This window comes from Pholis gunnellus, assembly GCF_910591455.1.
Source record: "Pholis gunnellus genome assembly, chromosome: 5".
NCBI classification, from domain to species: domain Eukaryota; kingdom Metazoa; phylum Chordata; class Actinopteri; order Perciformes; family Pholidae; genus Pholis; species Pholis gunnellus.
Genome location: NC_136531.1, coordinates 8,073,623 through 8,096,551, shown reverse-complemented (window position 1 = coordinate 8,096,551; position 22,929 = coordinate 8,073,623). Strand labels below are relative to the sequence as shown.

At 42.1% G+C, this 22,929-nt stretch overlaps 1 protein-coding gene across 4 annotated transcripts in view; it reads right to left on the bottom strand.

Annotated features, from left to right (window-relative positions):
* The window catches only part of fbxw7 (F-box and WD repeat domain containing 7), a 99,898-nt gene that overhangs the window by 21,008 nt on the left and 55,961 nt on the right, over positions 1 to 22,929 (bottom strand). For 3 of the 4 annotated variants that reach the window (XM_079159942.1, XM_079159943.1, XM_079159944.1), the window contains one exon: positions 470 to 552. In XM_079159942.1, the coding sequence (XP_079016068.1) occupies positions 470 to 552 (83 nt within the window). Of the gene's footprint in view, positions 1 to 469; positions 553 to 4,896; positions 5,003 to 22,929 lie in introns of those variants that run through there. The other variant, XM_079159945.1, reaches the window with a different exon arrangement.

Genomic DNA, 22,929 nt, shown 5'->3' with positions numbered 1-22,929 from the left:
TCAGATTCAGCTTGTTGGCAGCAAAATGGAAAGCTGGGGGTCCATTTCATTATCGATACATTTTTAATGAATTTTGGAAAGTGAGCCGGAGCGAGCTACATGGCAACATTTACAGTTAAGCGACTGTGTTCATTCTGAATTTTAATGTGGCTACATGTGAACACGGGCATTAAATATTCAGGGTGAGGGAAACATCTGGGACGGCTGGCTGGATGCTGGAGATGCAATATGATGTGAAGCGTCATTCTGTTTGAAAACACAACGCGTCTTTGTTCATGCTGCTTGGTATCTTTTCATCATCTCATGGTAGGTTCATTTAATACGCGAGTAGCACTAAAATAAGGAGATACGACTCTTTAATATTTGACTTCCATTAAGATCCTCTCGACCCAAAGGTGGGGAATAAATGCAGGACACTGCAGTGCGAGGACAACTGGGAGACTTCTGGGTGAACTCCAGGATGCTTTACCTTGGGTACTCGGGGCCTTTGCAGGGCTTTTTTCCTGAAGGGAAAGATCGGACCTCGGGGCCATGGTCCAACTTTCTCTTCATCTGAGGAAGAAAAACAGAAGAAAAACATGAGAAACCAGCAGAGCATTACAATAGAGGAGACTAGTTTGTAAAAAACACAGAACAGAAACCTAATTATTACACTGTAGCAAGTAAGAATGTGCACCAATAGAATTTGGATGGAGGTTTGGGCACGTCTTGTTTAATCCATCATTGCTTCCTTCCCTTCTAATAACTTTCTTTTAAAAACAGAGTCTAAGTCACTTCACTTTTTAAGTGAGAAAACCGTTCTTGAAAAGCAAATTTAAAAGAGGACACGCGTCAAATTATTGAAACCAGCGGTGGAAGTAGAGAAATTGCTTTTGCAAGTCACAGACTTGATGTCTGAAATCCAGCATATTAAAGTACAGACACCACAGTCTTGCAACAGCTTAATGCAAATAGGAAATTAAACTCTAGCACATAGGCTAGAGATTGAAATGTATTCATAACAAAGCAGAGAGGTAAAGACCTATCTGTAGAGGAGGCAGCGCCACGTTATGAGATAGTAGGATACAAAAGCAGGTGCTTGTATAACAACGCTGAGCCTTCCTTTGATTATCTTCTTCTTCCAGACACCCCACAATATCCAGAGGCACTCACACATTCTCACCCAAAACTGTCCAGCATCTTCACGCACACAAAACAACCACAAAGTAAAGAAACTCGTTCAGGGTGCATTCTTTGGCATTGAAGTCAGATTCATACGGATACTTGAGACAGACAAACTGAGTTCTTTATCTCTTTCCATCACCTGCATGTGCACACACACACACACACACCACCCAATCCCTGTTACCACCTACCCAACTGTGCAAACAAAGGAGCCTGTGTGAGCGCGGGCAAGCCAATTTTCTTCATCTCATGCCTGCCACTCTCTCTGGCAAGGCCTCTCACTACACATGCAAGTGATCACCATCTCATCGCCGCTCCCTCGCGATTCACAAGCTAATGGAACTGGAGCGTCTGGCCAACGTAAGATTCACAATGAAACAGGCCTGTTTGGTTTTACACATGTTTCATGCTGAAATGAAAGCTGAACGGTTCAGTTTCAGCCTCAGAAAGAACAAAAAGACTTAACTGGACTTCACTTAAAATAAAATGCTACATCGCAGGAGCCACCAGCAGAGCCTACATGGGTATATTTTAACAAAAAAATGGGCATCACGGTGCAGATGAATCATTTATTACTGCACTTTAACACGTAGCATGTTTTCACACGGTTCTGACATTACTTGCGGCATAACGATCTCTTTTTTTGTACTTCCATTTAGGGCAAAAAATAACATTTTGCCTACAGTTAGTCCAGCCTGCTGTGCTGCAGGACACAGACTGCACTGGAAGCTGATAACGGCTTTTTGGGAGCAGAAACCACATTCAAAATAAACTCTCCTTCTTTTGAGGCAAACATTGTGTTGTATTCTGATGTATTTTTGACATGTTATTGTAGCATTGGATGCTAAGAATACACCGGCACTGGGCACACGACTCCATACTGTCTGGCTCCTCAGTGTCATGATTACACATCTCTCCTCAAGATGTGTGTTTTTTTTTTGTTTATCACTATAATTTGGCGAGTGTGTGTTTGTACTCTCAGCGTTTTCAGGCTGAGTGGCACATGTGAGTGTTGAGAGCAGCACGAAGAAACCAAGAGATACAATTCAGAAATGCTGAATGATGAACAGGATATCAGCAGCGGCATCCATGGCATCAGGCATCAATACAGGCTTCGCCGTCTCAGTATTAAATGTGGACTCCAGGAGGAATCAATGCACCAAAACAACCAAAGTTTATAGAGGCATGTGTGTATGACCAGCACACCAACTTGTACTGCAGGTTAGATGCCCCCTGGACAGTACACACTGTGATCTGACCAATGATTTGTGATCTGTTCCTCACAAAGTCGGCTCCTGTGTAAAGCTGCAGGGGAGAGCCACACAGATCTTGGGTGATTTATTACGGAAATGTAGAGAAGAGGCACCGAGAAACGTAATCTTTGTGGCAAAAAAAAAAAAAAAACACGTTAATGTAGTCTAAATGTTTTTCAGAAGCTTGGTAGGTTTGCACTTATCTACATTTAAAATATCTGGCTGTTTATGAGATATTCCTACTTGTAAAGATCCAGCTCTTAAACCCAACTGCCTTGTTCTTAAAGCGGTGATCTCACTGCAAAGGCAGTTCAGTAGGCAAGGAGAGCCTGGGTGTGTGTACGCATTCATTTGTGTGTGTGTGTGTGTGTGTGTGTGTTTCCGAGTGGGAGAAAAAAAAAAAAAAAGGGGGAGTGCTGGCTGGCTTAGAGTGTGTGCGCCTGTGTGTGTGTGTGTGTGTACACGAAAGAAAAAAAATGAATGCGGGCGTGAAAAAAAGCAGCGTGTAAGCAGCCTCTTCTTGTGTTCCAGCCTGGGAAAAAGGTAACCAGAGCACGCAGTGTTTGTAAATCACCACTAATCAGTCCTCCCCTCCTTCCTCTTGGCCACCCTATCCGGCCAGAAAGCACGACAGATGGATACACAGAGAGTTAACGATGTTTTAAAGACAGCAATCACTCTTACATAATGTGTTGATTCATTTCAACACACACACACACACACACACACACACACACACACACACACACACACACACACACACACACACACACACACACACACACACACACACACACACACACACACACACACACACACACACACACACACACACACACACACTACATCCTGCAGCATCAGTCACTTGAAGAATCTTTTCTCGTTTTTCAAACACCGTTTCACGCAGCCATGAAACCGTTCCATCATGTCGATCAGCATCACAATACATCCGAGATCTGGCCATTTTGGACACAATTGGCAACTTGTAGAACTGATCGAACCACAAAATGGCTTTTGAATATGACTTAAATAAATCAGTCTCAGCGTTTCATTTTCCTTCAGAGCCATCAAAGAGCGGCAAGAACACGTTTGAGCTCTAGAGGCCGACTTCAAAATCCTGATATCGTAGAACTTCCACAAAATGGTTGGAGAATACAAAAGGGTCACCGTTCAATTTAATAAACTAATGCCCGTTGATTCAGAGTGACAATTGCACTTCATTATTAGGATAAACTGAGTAAAGGCTTCAACACTACACAGCCAAAGTGCACACAGCTACTCACACAAATAAATCCCCCACCACAGGAGAGTCTTTTGAATGATTAACACATTTGTTTACATTACACACACACACACACACACACACACACACACACACTGCGTAATGGATTCTCTTTCATATTCATGTTTGCACTCTCCATTTCCAACTCAGGGAGCATCGTCTCATGGCTGCCATCCAGCATAATACACCCAACATCCTTGAGGATATTCTCTACCTCACGCAGCCTGACACAGTGACCCATTATCTGTGGTTGGAGCCAGAGGCGAGTGCACAATGTCAGGGAATAAGCTGCTCCAACAGGCAGCAGCAGACCGATCGCATGCACGCATCTCTCTTTGGTCACTGCAAGATAACCACTGCTGCATAATGTAGACTCATAATAACCACTCACACTGGGGGGGAAACAGGCTGTTCTTCTTCCTGGAACAGAGTTAATTACAAAAAGTGGACATCTGCATGTTTTAAAAACATAGGAGGTGATATCAGCCATCTGTATGTAGTATATGTGTGTTGTAACTAAAGCATCTACTAGATCATGGAGAGGGGAGGACCACAGTACAGGTGCAGGGAGCATCGAGCCAAATGAGACGAAACATTTGATTTTACGCCAGCAAGAACCGGGAAATCAAGTAGAGTATAGAGCGGGAATACGAACACATTTTAATCAAGCAATCCATAAAAGTGCTACAGCGGTAACCTATTTAAAAATGCAACGATGAGCCCTGAATCGGTGCGGTGGCGTTTATTCACACGGCTGAAGTTACTGTGAGGGAAATGGTGCCAAAGCGCGTCGTGCAATCCCAACATTTAACGCTAACGTTACACACATACACATATATATATATATATATATATATATAGATATATATCTATATATATATCTATATATATATCTATATATATATATATATATCTATATATATATATATATATATATCTATATATATATATATATATATATATATAGATATAATTATATAGGCCCGGGCAATTAAAGCGGAGTCTCTGGGGGTCTGCTACGCTGCTGTTCATCATCCGCAGTGGCCGTAGGATCTACCGCGAGAGGCGCGTCAGAGATAATGAGGGCGACAGAGCAAGTCAAACCCTAAATAACGAGAGACAGGGAGGGGGAGTAGGGGGGGGGTTACGTGTTGGAGGTGACACGGGCGGTTATATGCAAGCAGAAATCCTACTCACTTTGTAGAAAATCATCTTTAAAGTGCCGTAGAACCCCATCCTTGTAATCCGGTGTTTTTCCTTTTTCCCCCTCTTCAGTGACAAACGGTGGTGTCCAGATCCGTGCGCGCGGTGGGGAGGAGGCTGTGACCGTGTGAGGGCAGCGTACTCTCAGGTAAATCCGACGCCGTCTCTGATGTGAACATGCTCGGGCACGTCACCGGACTGGCGTGCATGCGGTAGATTCCCCGGGTGTAGGCATTTAAAAAAAAAAAAGAAGCTCCGCCGTGTCACGCCGATTTAAATGGAGCTCGCTCGGTGGGGGTGAACAATGCGATGCGACGATCCCGGAGGCGTGTGAGCCGCCGACCAGCCTCGCCGAGCAGGGAGTGAACAGATGAGAGAGAAAGAGGGGTGACACTCGGTAGAAAGTGGGAGGGGAGGAGTGGAGAGAGGGGAGGGGGAGAGAGAGAGGAAGCGTCAGAGCAGCGGAGCAGTGCCCTCTTCCTCCTCACAGGCTGAACTACGGCTCCTCCGAACAGGATCGGATTACGGCCTCCCCGTTGGAGAAGACAGGAATGGTGCAGTCCGACATTCAGCACCGAGCGCAGCGCATCCTCCGCGAGCAGGGTACCGGGGACATATGCGCGCAGACGGAGGCGGCACACGGAGACCGGGTGGGGTATATGCGCGTGTCTTTCAATGCGTAAAATGTGGACCTCCACTTGTTGCAACACCTCATCCATCCGCTCACCCCGCCCAAGTCTACTCTCCCTTCGATTTTACTCACTTCTAAAATGCTCTGCAGCAAACTGAACATTTGCCTCCATGTAAAGCACACGCGCAGTGGTGGAAAGTCACAAAGACATTTACTCAAGGACTGCGCTCCTGAAGCAAACAGTCGGCCATTATGATCCATCACGCAACAGTGTGAATGGATCCACGTCCGCGCCACCTGCTTATTTGCACACACATGGAACAAGCAGGCCAATATTTGCATGTCAGTACGGCAGGTATGTATCGTGACAGCACCTGCCTGGTTAACAGACAGTATGCACTGCTGATGGCTTCAAGACTGCCTTACCGCTCCTAAAAAAACACCACAGCCTCAAGATGGCAGCTTTAGTTTAAAAAAACAACAACATTTAGTGCAGGGGAAAGTAAACTTAACATATACATCTTGTTTAGCCATACAAGACAAATACATCAGATGTTTGAGTCATTTGGACAATAGACTAATACTTTACATCACAGAGCTGCAAGAGAACAAACAAACACCATGTATCAAACTGACCAGTTTGACAAGTGTAACAGGGAAATTTGTGCCCCTTTCAGACACTCCCGGCTTACACCTGTAATTACTGCGTGACCTGGCGGGCGGGTTGGGGGGGGGGGGGGGGGGTATTTGGGCTTGTTACTGAAAAGAAACACTTGGCAAGAGACTTCTGGTAAAAATCCACCACAATTTGAACTCTAATCATGGAGTTATTTTGGATTAGACACTAGCAAATGTATGTGGCGTGACAATCTGCTAACCGTATAGCTTTCTGCATGGTGATTTACCAAATGAAACAAAAGATAATCATGTACAGTGAGTCTGAATAAAGTCAGGTTGAACGACACAACAGGTGTCCAAAGGATTTGGCTGATTCTGGCATTTGAGTCACACTTTCTCACCACACACACACACACACACACACACACACACACACACACACAGAAAAGCACTCAAACCGGTGGACGTTGGGGTGCTCAGACAAAGCTGGTTTAGCTTTGTCTCTCTCTGTGTGTGTGTGTGTGTGTGTGTGTGTGTGTGTGTGTGTGTGTGTGTGTGTGTGTGTGTGTGTGTGTGTGTGTGTGTGTGTGTGTGTGTGTGTGTGTGTGTTTAAGGTGGCCCACATGAGAAAGGCTGTCTCGTTGCTCTCTGCTGGTTCAACCTTTACACAGCACATTGGAATGCTTGGCATGCAAGAGCGGTTGCACTGTGGCCTTTGAATAGGCCGTGGCCCTCTTTGTTGCTCTCCTTCTGCCAGTTGGTAAAGAATTAACCGGCCTACCCCCCTGAAACTGACCTTCTGCGTATCAAAACCAAAATCCTGCTCGTCGTTAAGCTGCAAAAAACTGTTTGCTCTCAAAGCAACCTTGTTTTTTTGGACTTGTTTCGTTTTTTTTTAATCAAACAAACCAGGTACCAGTGCTCCGTCAGACATTGGCTCCTTTTGCTGCAATATTTGAACAGCAGAGGATGTATACAAATACACATCGCAGTGCAGGAGATAGCTTGTGGGGAAATGCAAATCTCGTCTCATTTGACTGTGCACAAATAATAAGACAGCATCCAGAACACTGACTCAACAGAAACTGTACAAGCCTGCAGATCAGTTCATTTATTGATCACTTTTTGTTTTACAAACCGATTGTTTTAACTATATATAGTAAAAATAATGATTAATACCGAGCACAATTCAGCAGAAGACTAAATTTTTTTTTCATGTTGCTTACCATCCAAATATGCAACGGCATTTTAAAAGCAAGTAAATCCTTACATAAGTGTTTATTGACTCGACACAAGGCTTAAATAATTAATTCATTTATAGATGAAATGATCAGTCGATTAATCGATGAACAGAGAACTAATGTGCAACAATTAATGAATTAATTAGTTGTAAAGAAAAAGCCCATAACTCACTGGATATGGCTTCTGAAATGTAAAGATTTGCTTGTTTTCTTCTATGGTAGTAATTTGAATATCTTCTTTACGTCAACTTGGTCTGTGAAAAGTTACAACCGGGTTTTTCTTCTTTTACTTCATAGACCAAATGATTAATCTATTAACCAGTAAAATATTCAGCAGATAGAACAAAAGTTAGTTGCAGCCCTAAATTGATTGATCTTAATTTTCACATTAAATATGGTTCGAGTCCCCCATTAATCGTTTAAGCCTTGGAGGAGGTATAAAAGGTCTAACACCTGTCTAGTGCTATTGGAGGAACGTGGCCGGCCTACTAATACAAATCAACAGATGTTGGTGGGAAAAAGCTTCACTACACGGAAAAAAAAGGAGCTTTTCTTGAGCAAATGTTTGATGCGAGGTGGTGAACTTGAAGGAGGCAAATACTTCTTGGGCAGTGATGCATCACTAAACGGCGCCGTGTCATTGTGCGATTGTCTTCTCTGTGGAGAAAAAAAAAAAAACGGAGGACTAGGGGGTCTCCTCTCAATAGATTTGTCCCTGAAATGGTGAAGCGTGAGCCCCATTCTAGGCTGGACAGATGCAGTGCGTGTGCGTGTGTGTGGGGGAGGTTTGATGAATAAGGAAACCATGGATCATGGCATTCTGCGAAGGATAATAATAGCATCATCTGCAAGGCGCCGAATTATCATATCCTGCAGCCACCCACGCGACCGAAACATTCAAGTTGGAAGGGGTCAGGTCAAAAAATAAATTAAAGCGAGAGCCACTGGGATCTCCCTCGTGGCATCGATGGTGTTCATCGGAAATAAATGAAAAACAGAGGTCGGTATTTGCAATTAATGGCAATTATTTAGAAATTGGAGTTTTAAACAGACGCAGCATTTGAAAATGTATACAAGCAGAGAGAAAATAATTAATAGGCAACAGTCTACGCAATGAAAAGGAAAAAGAATAAAAGCTGTAACACTAAAGAGAACATTAACATTCAAAGAGCCGGTGTCCAGTGTTGTTCCCCACCTCACAGTAAAATACTGGGCAAAATGTATGCCGGGTCATATTTGTTGCACATCACTCTATAAACATAAATTAAATTGGAATTTCTGCCAGTCAATGAGTGGTGACGTCTCATTTTATGATTAAAAAAAAAAAAAAAAACAATTAGCAGAAGGCAGGAAGCAGAAAACCACAATAATGATGCAACGTAGAAAATTAATTTCATTTCTTAGATATAGAAGTTTTAATTAGAACTGGAGGCTGTAGGCTTCTGTATGGCTTCCTAACAGAATGACAGTCCGTCCTACTGCATCTGCATCTATAGTCAGTGATGCGACTTGTGATTTGCAAAGTACAACTCAAGGAGCATAAAACAAAAGACATGAGTGTAAAAAACAGAACCTTTCTTGAACCTAAAATCTGGACTTCCTCACCAATTTTTTGCAACAATACGCACAATCTCACCTAATGAGAATAATATATATATATATATATATATATATATATATATATATATATATATATATATATATATATATATATATATATATATATATATATATATATATATATATATATCTCCTGGCAGACTGCAGTTCTTCCCAGCAGGACTACAAGGACACCTGGACGCCAGTTGTCCTTGTAGTCCCGCTGGGAAGAATTTTAAAGGTGGGGATAAAGATGGACACTGCATCCGTAATTTGTCCTTAAAAGTTGTGCATTTTTTAATGTGTTGCACTGGAAGTAATGAAGTCCAAGCAATCAATAGCTGAATGTGTGTCTCTGTGCATTTTAAAGACTTGACCGATGCTCTCAATCGTTATGTTGTCCAATCACAAACATCATACCAAAGTCCTTGGGCCATCAGGAATGTGTCCAGTGCTCAGTGGAAGTAGCTTTCTGGAAACTGTTGTGAGGAAAAAGCTTCAAACTGAAATGTGTGACCCTCTCCAGGAGCCACTGCCTCCTTCATTCTGACCCGCATTGCATTTGACCTACAACACGGTGAAAAAAAAGTTGGCCAGCATGTTTGGGCAACTTTTATTCAGCGAGTAACTCCTCTGAACTGCATCACCTTCCTCCCTTGTCCACAGGCAAGTTTATTTTTATAAAGTTAGTCTCAGAGGACTGTACAATCTGCACAATAACGTCTGAACAATGACACCAAGCATCCTTAGATCAATGATACATAAAAAAAAAAACAGCTGGAACTTTGGGGGGAAAAAACAAGCAAGCCTGACTCCTCTATACTGAACAGGCGAACAAACGGTTGTGTTTGTACCATGAAGATAGCAGCAGCAGCACAGTTTTGAGTGAATACAATGTTCAGTGAAATAGATTTCAGAGTTTCAAGCAAAGACCTCAGGATACGTATGAAGTTCTGAAATGAGCAAAAGTCAACAATTAGTCAGGACTGTTAAAAAGTTTGAAAGCAGCTTTTGGCTCTTTAGAGGAAGAGTAATGAAAAGTCAAATAACTAATATACTACATGATAAGTACCTCAGGAGCAGCTCGCATACTAAACACTCTAGTGGCAAATTGTACAGGAAATGTTTTTTTTTTTTTAACCATAGGAGGTGTAAACATTTTCCTCCATTTCTAATCCTTTTCCAGCGAAAGGCCTATCTAGCTTTTGCATTTGGATGCAGCCTGAGCCGTCATATCTCATTCAGAAATGAAAGAGGGTTATGGAAATGTGTGTGATGAGCCAGGTGAAACTTGGCTGGGGCTGGCATCAACATTTACACAGAAACCAAAAAACCTCTTTAATCATCCAGAATTACCACTCTGCATCCGAGATGAAGCAGAACGAGCCAAATTGTGCCTGCTGGGTGTCGCCCGTCGTATGTAGATCCCCAACCACGCTCGAGACGGTGGTGGGAAACCGCGTGGGGACATTCTGACGCCGACTTGGTCGCATGCCTTGACCTGAACTTGTTACATAAACATGAATAAAACTGCCGTTGGTGTTTTATCCCCTCTGTGATACCGATCTCATCTGGAACACCATCTTCCCATACTACCCTTTATCTCTCCAACAAAGCAGCAATTTGCATATTTGCTGTTCCAAATACAGGATTTCAAAAGAAAACATGCCTGAGTAACCTCTGAACGGAGGTGTTACCTTAATCTAAATGGATCGGAGATCAGAGGATGCTATTTAAGACAGTCTGTTAGAAGCAAGGACTCAAGCAAATATATTGATCAGTTGCTCGAGACTGAAATATCTCAACAACTATTCGATTTATTGTCAAGAAATGTTGTGATGACATTCATGATCCCAGAAGGATGTCGCCTAATGACTTTGGTGATCCGGGGACTTCTCTTCTAGCTCAAACACGCAGGGCGAAATCCTTCACTTCTCCAGTAAAATATCAATAACTACTTAATGCATCACCGTGTCAATTCGTACAGACATTAAACGTTCTCAGATCATTTTAGCTAATAACTTTGATGATCCAAATATCAGCAAAACTAATGACATTACCATCAGCAGGAGGGAAATAAGGTGAACCTGATAAACACAACTTCTTCACATCTACAAGTTAGCATCGTCTTTGTGAGCATCTTAGCATGCTGACGTTAGTCTAAGCTTACGTTATGACGCGATGGAAGACAAACTGTTTAAAAATAGTTCAAAGTTACATGCCCGTGGCACTACGAATGATACTTATATGCATTCTTATCGAGCCTCCTCTGCCAGAATCTGAGGAAGCAGAAAGGCAAGGGAGCTTTGAGGAGAGTATCTGTGTGAGCAATGTTCCTAAAAAAAAAAGTTTCCTTGAAAAACCAACAAGTTCTACTGTGGGGGAAAAGATGATAAACTTTAGCATAGGACAGACTGGAGTGCCTTTCCCACCATGACAAACCGGTGAGGAACAAAAAGAGCAAAGAAAGCAGGGTGGTGCTCCCTACACTGCTGTGATAAATGGAGGGATACTTTTTTGCAGAACGACCAATCTCAAGACAGAAGAAGACAGGAAGAAGATTAAACTACGGTGGATCCTACCGGCAGGTGAGCCTCACTAATGAGGTAATGTGGAAAGACTGCAGGCAGAACATCTTGGAAGTTTGCGCAGCTTAAAGTTGAAAAAGCTATTTTTTGTGAGCACTATTCTTGATAGCTAGGTTAAGTAGAGAAGTAGCTCAAATGGACAGTGACTAAAAAAAACAACAACATTTGACAAGAGTGAAATACGTGACTCCCATGTTGACACAGAAATCCAATTTCCACAAAGTGAAGGGTACATTTGATCTTGTTTGGACGAGTCGACTGGCCCTGCTTTGAAAGCCAAGGCTCTTGTCTAAAGTGTTTGGGATTATGGTTATCTTTGATGCACCACCAGCAGAGTGGGTGATAGCAACCCTTTTAAGTGCCTGACTTGACTGCTATCAACCGCCATGTCTGATGGCACAAAATGAGACTCATATAATGGCTGTATGTCGAATGAAAGATCAAAAAGACAGCAGTTTACACATCTTCGTATTTGGACGTTTGTTGGTAAAGATGAGTGACGCAACGTAACAGCAATGCAACTCTTATGAAGACCATCTCCTGGACGTGAGCAGATTTGACTCAAGGAAACATAAACTCAACGAAACATCTTCCGCCCAACCACAGGCTATTGTTAATATGGTGAACGTGATTATTTACATATCCAGCAGTTACGGAGCGACAATATCATAAATGCTCCACTATGTTCACCAGCGAGTAACTTACTGTGTCTGTTGGGCTGAGCAGGTAGTGCACAACAGCGGGTTTTTATATATATAATAACTGCTTTAAAGAATCAGTCTTAAAATAAATAAATTTGCTTAAAATCAGGAAATAGAATCATTTAACAGGTTGATCAAATTATTATTAAATGAGCAAATTAATAACTCTTAAGTGTTTTTGTTTTATTGCATAATTTAAATGCAGTTTTAATGAATCAATTTGTTTCATGAATTCTATTAAATGTAGCTTTCATGACTGTAAAGTCTGTAGCACATAATTAAAATATCTAAACATGTTATTTAAAAATCTGAGATTAAAAAGGAAACCGTCAGTCCCCTGGCGATGGCCTGAATAGGTGGACAGACAATCAAAAATGGCCATAAAATGCAACTTGAATCCCTCGACATTAGAAATACAGACGCTCTATAGTGATTGTGCACTGTGAACACAGAAGACGTGGAGCTATTTCTTAACAAAACAGCCAGAGGCAAAGAGAAAATTGCTTGTTGAGAAAGAATGCACCAGAAGATGACCAGAATTAATGCAATGATTGGGCTCATGAAGTGCACTGTGCTACGGGGATCATATTTACCATGTTTAATCTGCCATACAGCTAGGCCTGAGGATCAAGTAGCCTTTTTCTTGGCTGAGGCAAAGCAACTTAATAAGAAAAGTAATCTAGGTTGGAATTTTTGTACAATATGGAGGAAAAGAGTGGATCTCTTTGTTCTGACGGACACCGACCATGCTGGGACACACAGAGGAGGGGTAACACTGAGCAAACTGAGTAGTGATGGGGAGAGAGATGTGTCTCCCATGACTCAAAAGGCTGTGTGGAATGACAGAGGTCAAGGAGCATTAATGTTTCATTTCAGGAAGGGAAGAGGAGCGGTGAACCGTGGACGCCTTGCAAGCATGTTTGTTTCACTCTCACGGCAGACGTACAAATACTTGGTAATACTGCAGTAGAGTAGTATTTAATAAGAGAACGCGCATGTTAGAGACTAATGCTGAAGTAGTATTCAAATGTGAGGCTTTGTGGGGAAAAATATCAACTCTTTAAAGAAAGAAAGCTCAACAATAGACTTGCATAAGAGAAATCTGCTAAACAGCTCTTAAAATAACCTCAATAACACCCATCACTAGTTTGGATGCCTTCATGATTTGTCGATACATAACTTGTATGCTGCTACACTGTCCTTGTTGATTGACTTACCTTTGTGCTACTGCTGTCCTGTTACCCATGTCCGTCTGTATTTGTGACGCAGTTCTGTTTGTGTTGGCTTTGCTGAACCGTTATTTTCTCTGTCTTTACTGCTGCTTGTGTCCATGTTCTACTGTGATTGATAAGCCTTACACCAAGATTAATGTTTTAAACTTGTTTCTTGATTTTAGGCTGCAAACTTCAGACCTGCTCAGGGACTACGGATGAAAAACGAGCCTTCTGGCTAATTCTGGCATATCTACAGTAATGAATATTAACATGCTCTGTGCCTGAGAAGAACTGAATTCAAAAAAGGAAGAACAATACATATACTAACTAGGTCTGCAGTTCTACTTGGTATGGCTGATGTTAGGTGGCTGCCATATGTCCATTGAATCTTGTGACTGAAATCTGTCTGGCGGTGAGGGTCGGCAGCATGGGGGCTCTGAAGAGTTACATCCCATGCTGGGTAACAGAGACAGAACAGAACAGAGTAAAAACCCCAGCTGCTGTCAAAAGGAACTCTTGAATAGCTGGAAATGCGTTTTTATGTCAAATAAATGGAACAGTGTGGCATAATTTGTGTTCTTCAAAAGTCAGACTTTTGCCACAAAGACCTTGTCTAATACATCAGGAGATGAATTGACATTGCTTCTGTTGAAATAAATTGATGAAGTTGAATGTCAAGCAGGGTTTGAGTGAGTGTTTCCAAGTTTCTGCTGGTGGCTTCACCCTAAAAAAAAAAGAAAAGGGCATACACACTGAAAGCAGTATTTATGTGTCACTGATTCGATTGAGACTTTGCTGCAGTCTTTTCCTCCTCCCTGCCTCCAACTCACACAGCGTCTGACACATACTCCGAGAGCACTCCTACACACTGAACTACACAGAAGACACCACTCTATTACTTCATATCTTGCAGAGAAGGAATACGGCGAGGGGAGTATATTGGGTCATTTGGAAAAGCACCTTTAGGATCTCCGAGTCGGTGTGTGCGTGTTGATTTGTTTGCTCATGTGCAGCGCTTTATGCCATGCATAATGGATACACGAATTCCCCCAAGAGCTCTGGCAGCAGAAAAATACAATGCACAGTCATACACCAGCAGCAGAGTGCAAGCCTTTGGCATGAGATAACATTGATATACTATACTAGAGAGTTTGTAGGAAGAGCAATGGTTTTCACGACATCGTGGAAGTGTTACCATTTGAAATATAATTATAATTGATATTGTTTGACATGCAAAAGAGTCAAAGTTAATAATATTTTGTGAAAACTGAATGTTTACTAATGTAACCAAAATTAGATGGAAGATATCTTCTTCTGAAGCAGGTGGAGCGACTTTAAAACTTGAATTTGTCTCATCCCACCGGCTGATTTTTAAACTCCGAATCCATTTAGCGATGCCAGTGATTCTCTGTATGTGATTATGTCTGGCTGTGTTCTTTGTATGCATCTGCTGCCTTTGTTTGTCTGGCTGTTTATTTTTCATTTCCCTTTGCTCAACTCAGGTCTCCTTCAAAAGAGATGTTCATTTCAATGAGACTACCCGATTTAATTAAAAGGTTACGTTCTGTGTATTTCACAATGTTGATTGTTGCCTTCATTGTGTGTGTTTTTTGTTTTTTTAAATAGCCCTGGTGTTTGTCTTTACTAGCTACAAAGACAGATTCTAGTCTTACAATGAACAATGGAATATGTGGAGTTTGATTCCACACTCCATTGCTGTTGTGTCTGTTCTGAGAGAAATAAATAGACTGAGAATAAAAGGCTACTATTTTCCCTCGCGAACTTGTTCAAAGTGGACTCCGGCTTGACTGAAATAACTCAGAACAATCACTCTGCATTTTCAGTTTGAGATCAGAGGTGTGGCATTAACTTGAAGATATCTGTCTATTTAACATGGAGGTCAACCCATAACACGCTGCAACATGCAAATGTTCACCTTGTGGCAGGAAGTGCATTGTTAGTTCAAGCCGTCAATTGTCCCCGCTTCAGCTTCTTGACGAGCGACATCCAGCCTGTGGGCGAGCCAACCAGCATCTTCATACGCTGCTGCAAGCTTCAAAGCAGCGCGCCTTCCTGTTTCATATATATATATATATATAGACAGTTGACATGTCATGCAGTCACTTCTTTTTCTTTACTTCTCCCCCCAACAAAGAACCAACCAACCAACCGGCCAGTCAATGAAATGAGCACAAGAGTGGAAAATGGAAGTGAGGTTGGAACAACTTCCCAAAAATAGACTTCCCTCAGCCCACACTGTCATACTCTCAAACCGCATCAGCATGGGAGGCTTTCATGTTTTCCACCAAGACACCACACGGTCTTTCTTTAGGGGATGTTAGCCTGCATTTCAAAAAATAGTGGGACACAACTTTGGGGTCAATAGCGCTCAGAGCGAGAGGAAAGTAGAGTGAAGTGAATCGGCACAGCAGCCACAGTAGGTTATCCCAACGTCACCCCCATCCACGCAGCGCTCTTTATTGGAGCAGACATTTGAGTGGGTGTTGATGCAGCTCATTTTATTTATTCAGAGTAGCCGTAATCTATATTTTATGAAATTTAAAATGTATAAAGTACAAGGTTTTTGGGTTTCTCTGGCCATTCATGAACCCTCAGTAAAACTCCAGGGAAGGTTGTTTAAGGGTATCATCACTTTCAGTCACTTTCTATTTCCATCAGCCATCTTTCATAACCTTTAAGTCAAATGCAACCTGAAATTAGAGATTTCCAAATGTCAGAATGTCAAAAGGATGCAGTTACTTAAAACTGTGTTTACTGACGAGTTTAGAAGTTTTGCCCCTCATTTCATTATGGGTATATATGGAAGCTAAAATAGTGGTCTTTTATTGAAAACAATGAAATCAATAGGTTGGCAATATTCTATATTTTTCTTATCGTCATAAAATCTCATGAGAAGACCAAAACCAACGACGCGTTAGTCCGTCTCTCAATACTTTGACTTTTCCAGCCGTTCTGTGGTGCTTAATGTACTGCCAAGCCCATTTGTTCCTACTGAAGGAGCTAATACCTGCAAGCAGGTGATAAAACATATTTCATGAGTAATTTCAAACAGCAGCTGGAAATTAACTTTTGGCAACCACTACTCAAACAGGAATAATTAGTATATTTGTTGAGGAGTATTTTCAGATGTAGATTCGGTCGGTGATTACGGCTGTATAATAAACGTAACTGCCCAATTTCGGTCATAATGAAGAAACATGTCGATCAGAGGAATAGGTTAATGTATAATAAGCTTTTCATACACAGGCGATACATGTCAGTTTTTTACTTTTCATGGTGTTTGTTGACAATAAAAAAAGGAGAATATAGAATATCACGACTTTAACAAAGAAGATGTGTTTAATGCTGCTGATGCTAATCGCTTCACCCTGCTGGTAACCTGCACTCTTGACTCCTGCATCCCCTGAGCACGCCGTTTATTGATCATATTCCTGACAAGCCACAAAGCTATCATTAGCAAAACCCTTCACCAGCACAGTTCACATGATGGGAGGCGGGACTCACCACACCAATGCAGCCTTGACCCTATAGATGACCTTTGAATTTCACAATGGGCTAGGCCACAATAGCCGCCATGTGCCTGTGTGGTTTAATCTGCACAGCCCATCTGCTGCGGCTGCTGAATCTGGGAGAGGAGAGGGAGTGCCCAGCCTCCCTCTGAAGCTCATGGGTGTCTGTCTCACTACATCCTGTGGGACAGCTGTATGGTAATGTGCACAAGAGGCCGGGGACAGCAGCAGTCACTGGGATTGCCAGGCAGACACAGAACAAGGAGCCCCTTCTCAGTGGGTAGCCAAAGGCATGAACTTGGCAGATTAGACATTCAGGAAACAAATAAGGCTCCTTCACAGACAGGCATCCCAAATCAAGAACAACAACCGAACACACAAGGCTGCAGAGAGAGCCCGAAATGAGAAAAAAGGAACTCTGAAACTATTTCAGTGATGAGACTGAAGAACTCTGCCCACCACCTTGTGGCTTTCCTCCCTTTGAAAACCCAAATACATGCAGTAATTAGGAAAGACAACATCACAGAGACCTCGTCCTCTCTCCTCAAGAGTCCTTGTGAAGTGAAAAGAAACTGCCGCATTAGAAACGTCAGTTTTTTTTATGGCTCAAATCGAGAGGGATTATTTATTTTACTCCAGCACAGCTGCAAGCGTTGGGCCCATTATTATTTTTTCTCCTGAGCCTCATCACGTAGCAGACTGGCGGTCAGTGACAGCTGATGACAAGACGGCTCAGGAAGGACGAGCGCAGCAAAATGTTGATGCTCGGGGAAAATCTAATCAATAATTCAAGGCCAGGGAAGTTGCAGATCTAATCCTGACGCGACAATGACGAAGGACGGGCGGGGGCGTGGGCAGCCGTGGAGGACCCCGCTACTAGCCCCCCCCCCCCCCCCAACCTCTATCTGTAAACTGTTGCCTGGCAACAGGATTCGCTCTCTCTGTGGCCTCCAGGCTGCAGTGTGCTGCCTCTGGCCTCATCCAGGGATAAGGCTCTGGTTTGCCATTAGAGTCAACCAATTCTGGCTATGCACGCAGGGCTCGCCATTCAGTAACGATTTCTGCCGAGGCCGATAAAGGCTTTCGATTTCACGAGAATAAGGCCAATTCTGTCACGAAATGTGACGCGAAAATCATAAAGCGTGGGCCGGATAGGCACCAGGAATTCCGTGCCATGTGCTTTATTACAGTTTGTCACTCGCCTCGCTCAGCTAACAATGGCGTGAACATCAGGGCACAGCCCCTACGGGCTGGAAACAATGGAGACGGCACATCTTGAGCTTCTCTTTCCCCCTCCTGTGTTGGCCGTGCCATCTGTCTGTGATGCACACAGTGACGATGACACTTAATTGTTATGCAGGGGAGATGTGTTTACAACAAATGGATAGTTACCGAGCATTCAGCCCGTCTCGGAAATACCCACATCACCTGTGTTTCTCCTGTGTTGTGCTCACAGAGACACACACACAATGTCCACTGGAAAATGAAACTTAACACACAAGAGATAGAGACGGCGTGGAGAGGCAAAGCTGACAGAGATTCAACTTTTAGGCTTTACTTCCAACACTCGGCTAACACCTCAACCTACAGGCTGAACCTTACCTGGCATTAAAATAATCCAAAGCGCGTCTTAATGAAAGAGCATTGTTTTCATTTGGAAAAGTGCTGAAACTCTCAGAAATGCACAGGGGAATACACCTGGCAACAAACAAAGCAAGTCAACACAGCAGCGAGTTACTTTTGCGGCAGAAACCGCTCGGAGCAAATGTTTACCGCCACTGGTTACTAATTGGTCGTAACAGAAGAGGATGGGTGCTCCTCGTCTTTAGACGTGAAACAACTCTTCCCGGAAGTGCAAAATATTCCAAAGCGTCTTTGAGGCCGAGTTTAGAGTCGATGACAGACAAACCACACGTGGTAACCTTCATTTCAGTTATGTAACAGACTCAAGTTCAGCTGAAATCAGTGCAAACCAGTTGGTCTCTGCCTTCTAAGAACCACAACAGAAAACCACGGACGAGTTCAGAGTAGAGAGGTTTCGCTTGCCGTATTCATTTCTCCCGTCTTTCCTACTGGCTGTAAAGAGAACCCGTACTAAAGCAATTTCAATGGAGGACAAAATGAAGACTGAAACTAATATTAGCCTTCAGCAGTCTGAGCTGGACAAATCACAGGGATGTGTTCCACATTTACAGTCTTTTTAGTGCGATTCTCCCTCGTCTTGTTTCCCTGGACACAGCTTCCTTGCTGAGCTGCAGTGGAGAGATAGTGGCACAAAGACTAAAAACTATAACTTTGAAAGATTCACTTATTCCACCTTTTTTTTTTTTAAAAACCAAGACTGTGTTCCTCAATCAGCTACATTGAAATCACTTTAGGAAAGGATTTCTTTATAGAGGAATGATCACAGCAAGCTAAACCTGTTTCACGGTTCATACGGGCACCTGACATGACAAAAGATACGTAAACCAATGCTTAAAATTCACCAAAAGTTTAAAATAACTACTTAAAATAGTTTACTTCAGGTTTTCTCTGTAATTTCTGCCCCGACGGCGTTCTCACAGTTCTGGATGAATGAACAGTTAGAAATTTAAATCTGTGTGGACCGTTACACTGTCTGCTGGATTCTCCGTTTGATCCCCTGTGATATAAAATAAAGAGCAACAAGCGATATTCAACTGATCCTCATCACTGGTGTCACGCTTTCACTGCAACATGTTGATCGTCGCGTGTCTGTAATGTTTGTTTATGGGATTCGAGTCACAAAATAAAGGCATCTGTGCAGATTTGGAGTAAAATGACTCCAGCTGTTTTATTTATCTAAAGTCATTGTCTGCGTTTTGATGAGTGAAGGTAACCACATTTATCCTTTGCAACAGCTATGATATAAAAACACAAAACTGTGAAATTGAGTCTCTTGTGTGCTTACCCTCCAGAAATGGTTTTACAACATAGTTTCCCGCTTTACAATTTGTGAAGGGTCCACAAATTATCTGAGATGCTACAACAGCCTCCCAGCATTAGAGGTGGTGAAATATCTTTCAAGTATTAAAACATGAATTTGCATATTGGTAAAAATGTGTGAGAGAACTCGCATGAATTTGGGATTGGACACCAAATTATTCTTTAATCTAAAAGTAAACTAAGTGCAAGGATCACTGGCGTGCAACGGGTTTTACATTAAAGAATGATTTCCCCAATAGCAACCAAAGAAAAAGACATTTTCAAATCCCTCTCTGGTCATATAAAAAGGTAATTCTTAGCTCCAGTATTGGCGAGAACAAGGAGGTGTACTGGGTAGCCGGTGCTGACTCAGCAGGTGCATCTACAGCTGGCTAGGGGGATGGCGCAGCAGCACAACCTGGCCACAAGGCTCTACGGCATCGCCGTGAGGTCCCACTCTCCCACGCTCATCACAAATTAACCCGGCCAGTCGGAGCAAATCAGCACTTTTTCCCTCTTATCCACTGTAGCGTGCCGACGTTGTACCGAGGTGTAAGGGAGGTGAAGCATGAAGTGCACATGTGGGTAACTGTGAGCCTTGAGCAACTCCACGGTGACTTCATCTCCACTGACTTTTGTTAAATCTAATGTGCATGAGAACCTCTCAAAAACATTTCATGATCACATCTGACACCCTTGTGGTGTTCATGAAAGCATTACAACTGGACAGTTATGAATATTGGAGAATCATCCAGTGAAGGCATGCTCATCCTATAGAAGGCTAAATAACTAACTACACTAACACGTCGGTTCAGTTTGAAGGCATTCTTGGTTTTATTATTACTCAGGGTTATACAACATGTCGTGTACGGTCATGTGTACTAAATGTCAGTATATTGAAACAGAATGAAGCTTCTGAAATAAGGACTTTAATGCAGGTATTAAGATTCCTAATTGCAGATGCTGTGGGAGGCCGCCTTTATAGACTTGTGAATAGTTTAATTAGTAAATACTGCTAGATAGGAAGAAAATAAAAGGGAGACATGGCAGATTTTTAACATTATTTCCCCTCAATAGTCATTAAGATTCCATGTATATAAATTTGACACAACCAATCAGGCTTTGAAGGGTTGATCATTGTCACATTTCTGACAACTAGTTGCTTTATGGAGTTGTTTTTATGAGCGGGTTCCTGACAACAAAGGCAGGGAAGACGAATGAATAGAAGAACGATAGATAGTAAACATGAATAATGGGAAATTAGAATATTTTTTGCATTTATACAACTGTTTTGCAGTAATACCCTGCAACACCTTTAAAATCATGAAAATGGACTGATCTACTAAACAGGTCTTCAGGAAAAAGACCCTTAAAACCAGCAATATGCTCAAATGTGTAAGAGCTAAACATATTATAGCAGGAATAATGGTTCATTACATTGTTACAGTATATGCCATGAGAGAGGAAGGAGTCAGCAAACAAGTATGGACAACACGTCAGGGGGGAGAATCCAGGGGGAAATGTCTGCCTCTAAAAGTTCACTTTAGTGTAATTCAGAGGAAACTGTAATTTGGCTAAACCTGAAGTCTGTCCCCGACACAGTTGTGTTTTTCCACTGGACGAATGGTAAACAATGTGGGAGGGGTAGCAGGCAGAGTAATGGCGCTTTGCTAATTGCATCAGGGCTCTGTTTAAATGAAAGTCTGCGGATGTCGCTGCCTAGTTAGATGGTGTAGCTGGAAAATCTAATGTAGCCACGGAACCCCTTTCATTGTCATCCATCACAGTAATAGAACGACTACTGACACACTGTGCAGCTGTAATAAAAAAAACTCCTGCGTGTTCATGTATGTGAGCATCTCTGTGTGTGTCTATCATTGATTTTACATTTTGTATTGGTAAATTAATCCCCCCCCCCCCCCCCCCCCCCGTCCTCATCAGAGGAGAGAATATTGATTGCCTGGTTAAAATGCGTTGAGGAGGCCATGAATTGTTAATGAAAACACAGATTCTGCACCGGGGTAAATATTCAATTCCTAGTTATACAAAACAAACAGAGCCTAACTGTTGGGGGACTGAGAGGAAATGGAGCACAGTCACTGGTTGTGACCTTGTATAATTTGTTTTTGTTCATTTTGAAAATCCAGAAATGGCAAGAGTGTTTTTTATTTTTATGAAAGGCATATCTTATACTTTAAGAGACAAGAAATATTTGTAAAAAATAAAAAAAGTTTGAACACTTGTACTTGGACTCGTACCCAATATGAATGAGTTTTCTGGATTGATTACCCATTCATTACATCACAGAAAAACGGTGAAAAGGCCTTTTTAAATGTTTCTTAAAAAGTTTTTAAATCGCTTATTTCGTCTGACCACAAAGAAGAGCAGCAAACCCTGAAAATGGACATAATGAAAAGAGACTTTTTGGTATTTTTGTATGAAAAATTGACTGAAGTTACAGTCTGAAGTTACATCAAATACAAATTCTCATACTTTTGCTCGTTTGTCGATACTATAGCTGCATGCAATAAATCTGTTCTTGATAGCCTACAATTGTAAAAAATGGATCTACTTTTTTCAGTAAAGAAAACATGTTATTAACCACAGACTGTCATTTCTGGCAAAACCACATCCCAGCCCTGTGGGCACTGTTGGCATACTTGCATACAATAAACTTGGGCTGAACATACAAAGGCATATCACAGAATCTGAAGTTAAATTGGTCTTGGCAGCAACAGAAAGATTACTGGTGACATACTTTTTCTGGTCTGGCACGTAATTCCACGCTCCCGTCTACTGTAATGTCTCTGTGCACTCTGAACACTCCAGAAAACACTGGAGCGTTTGAAGTACTGCTTTAACACGCACCTCCTTCCAATTGGTACTCTTCCATTATCATCCCCGAGGCAGCTAAATTATTTTCCTTCACACTGAGATAAAGTGTGTATACTTTGACACACGC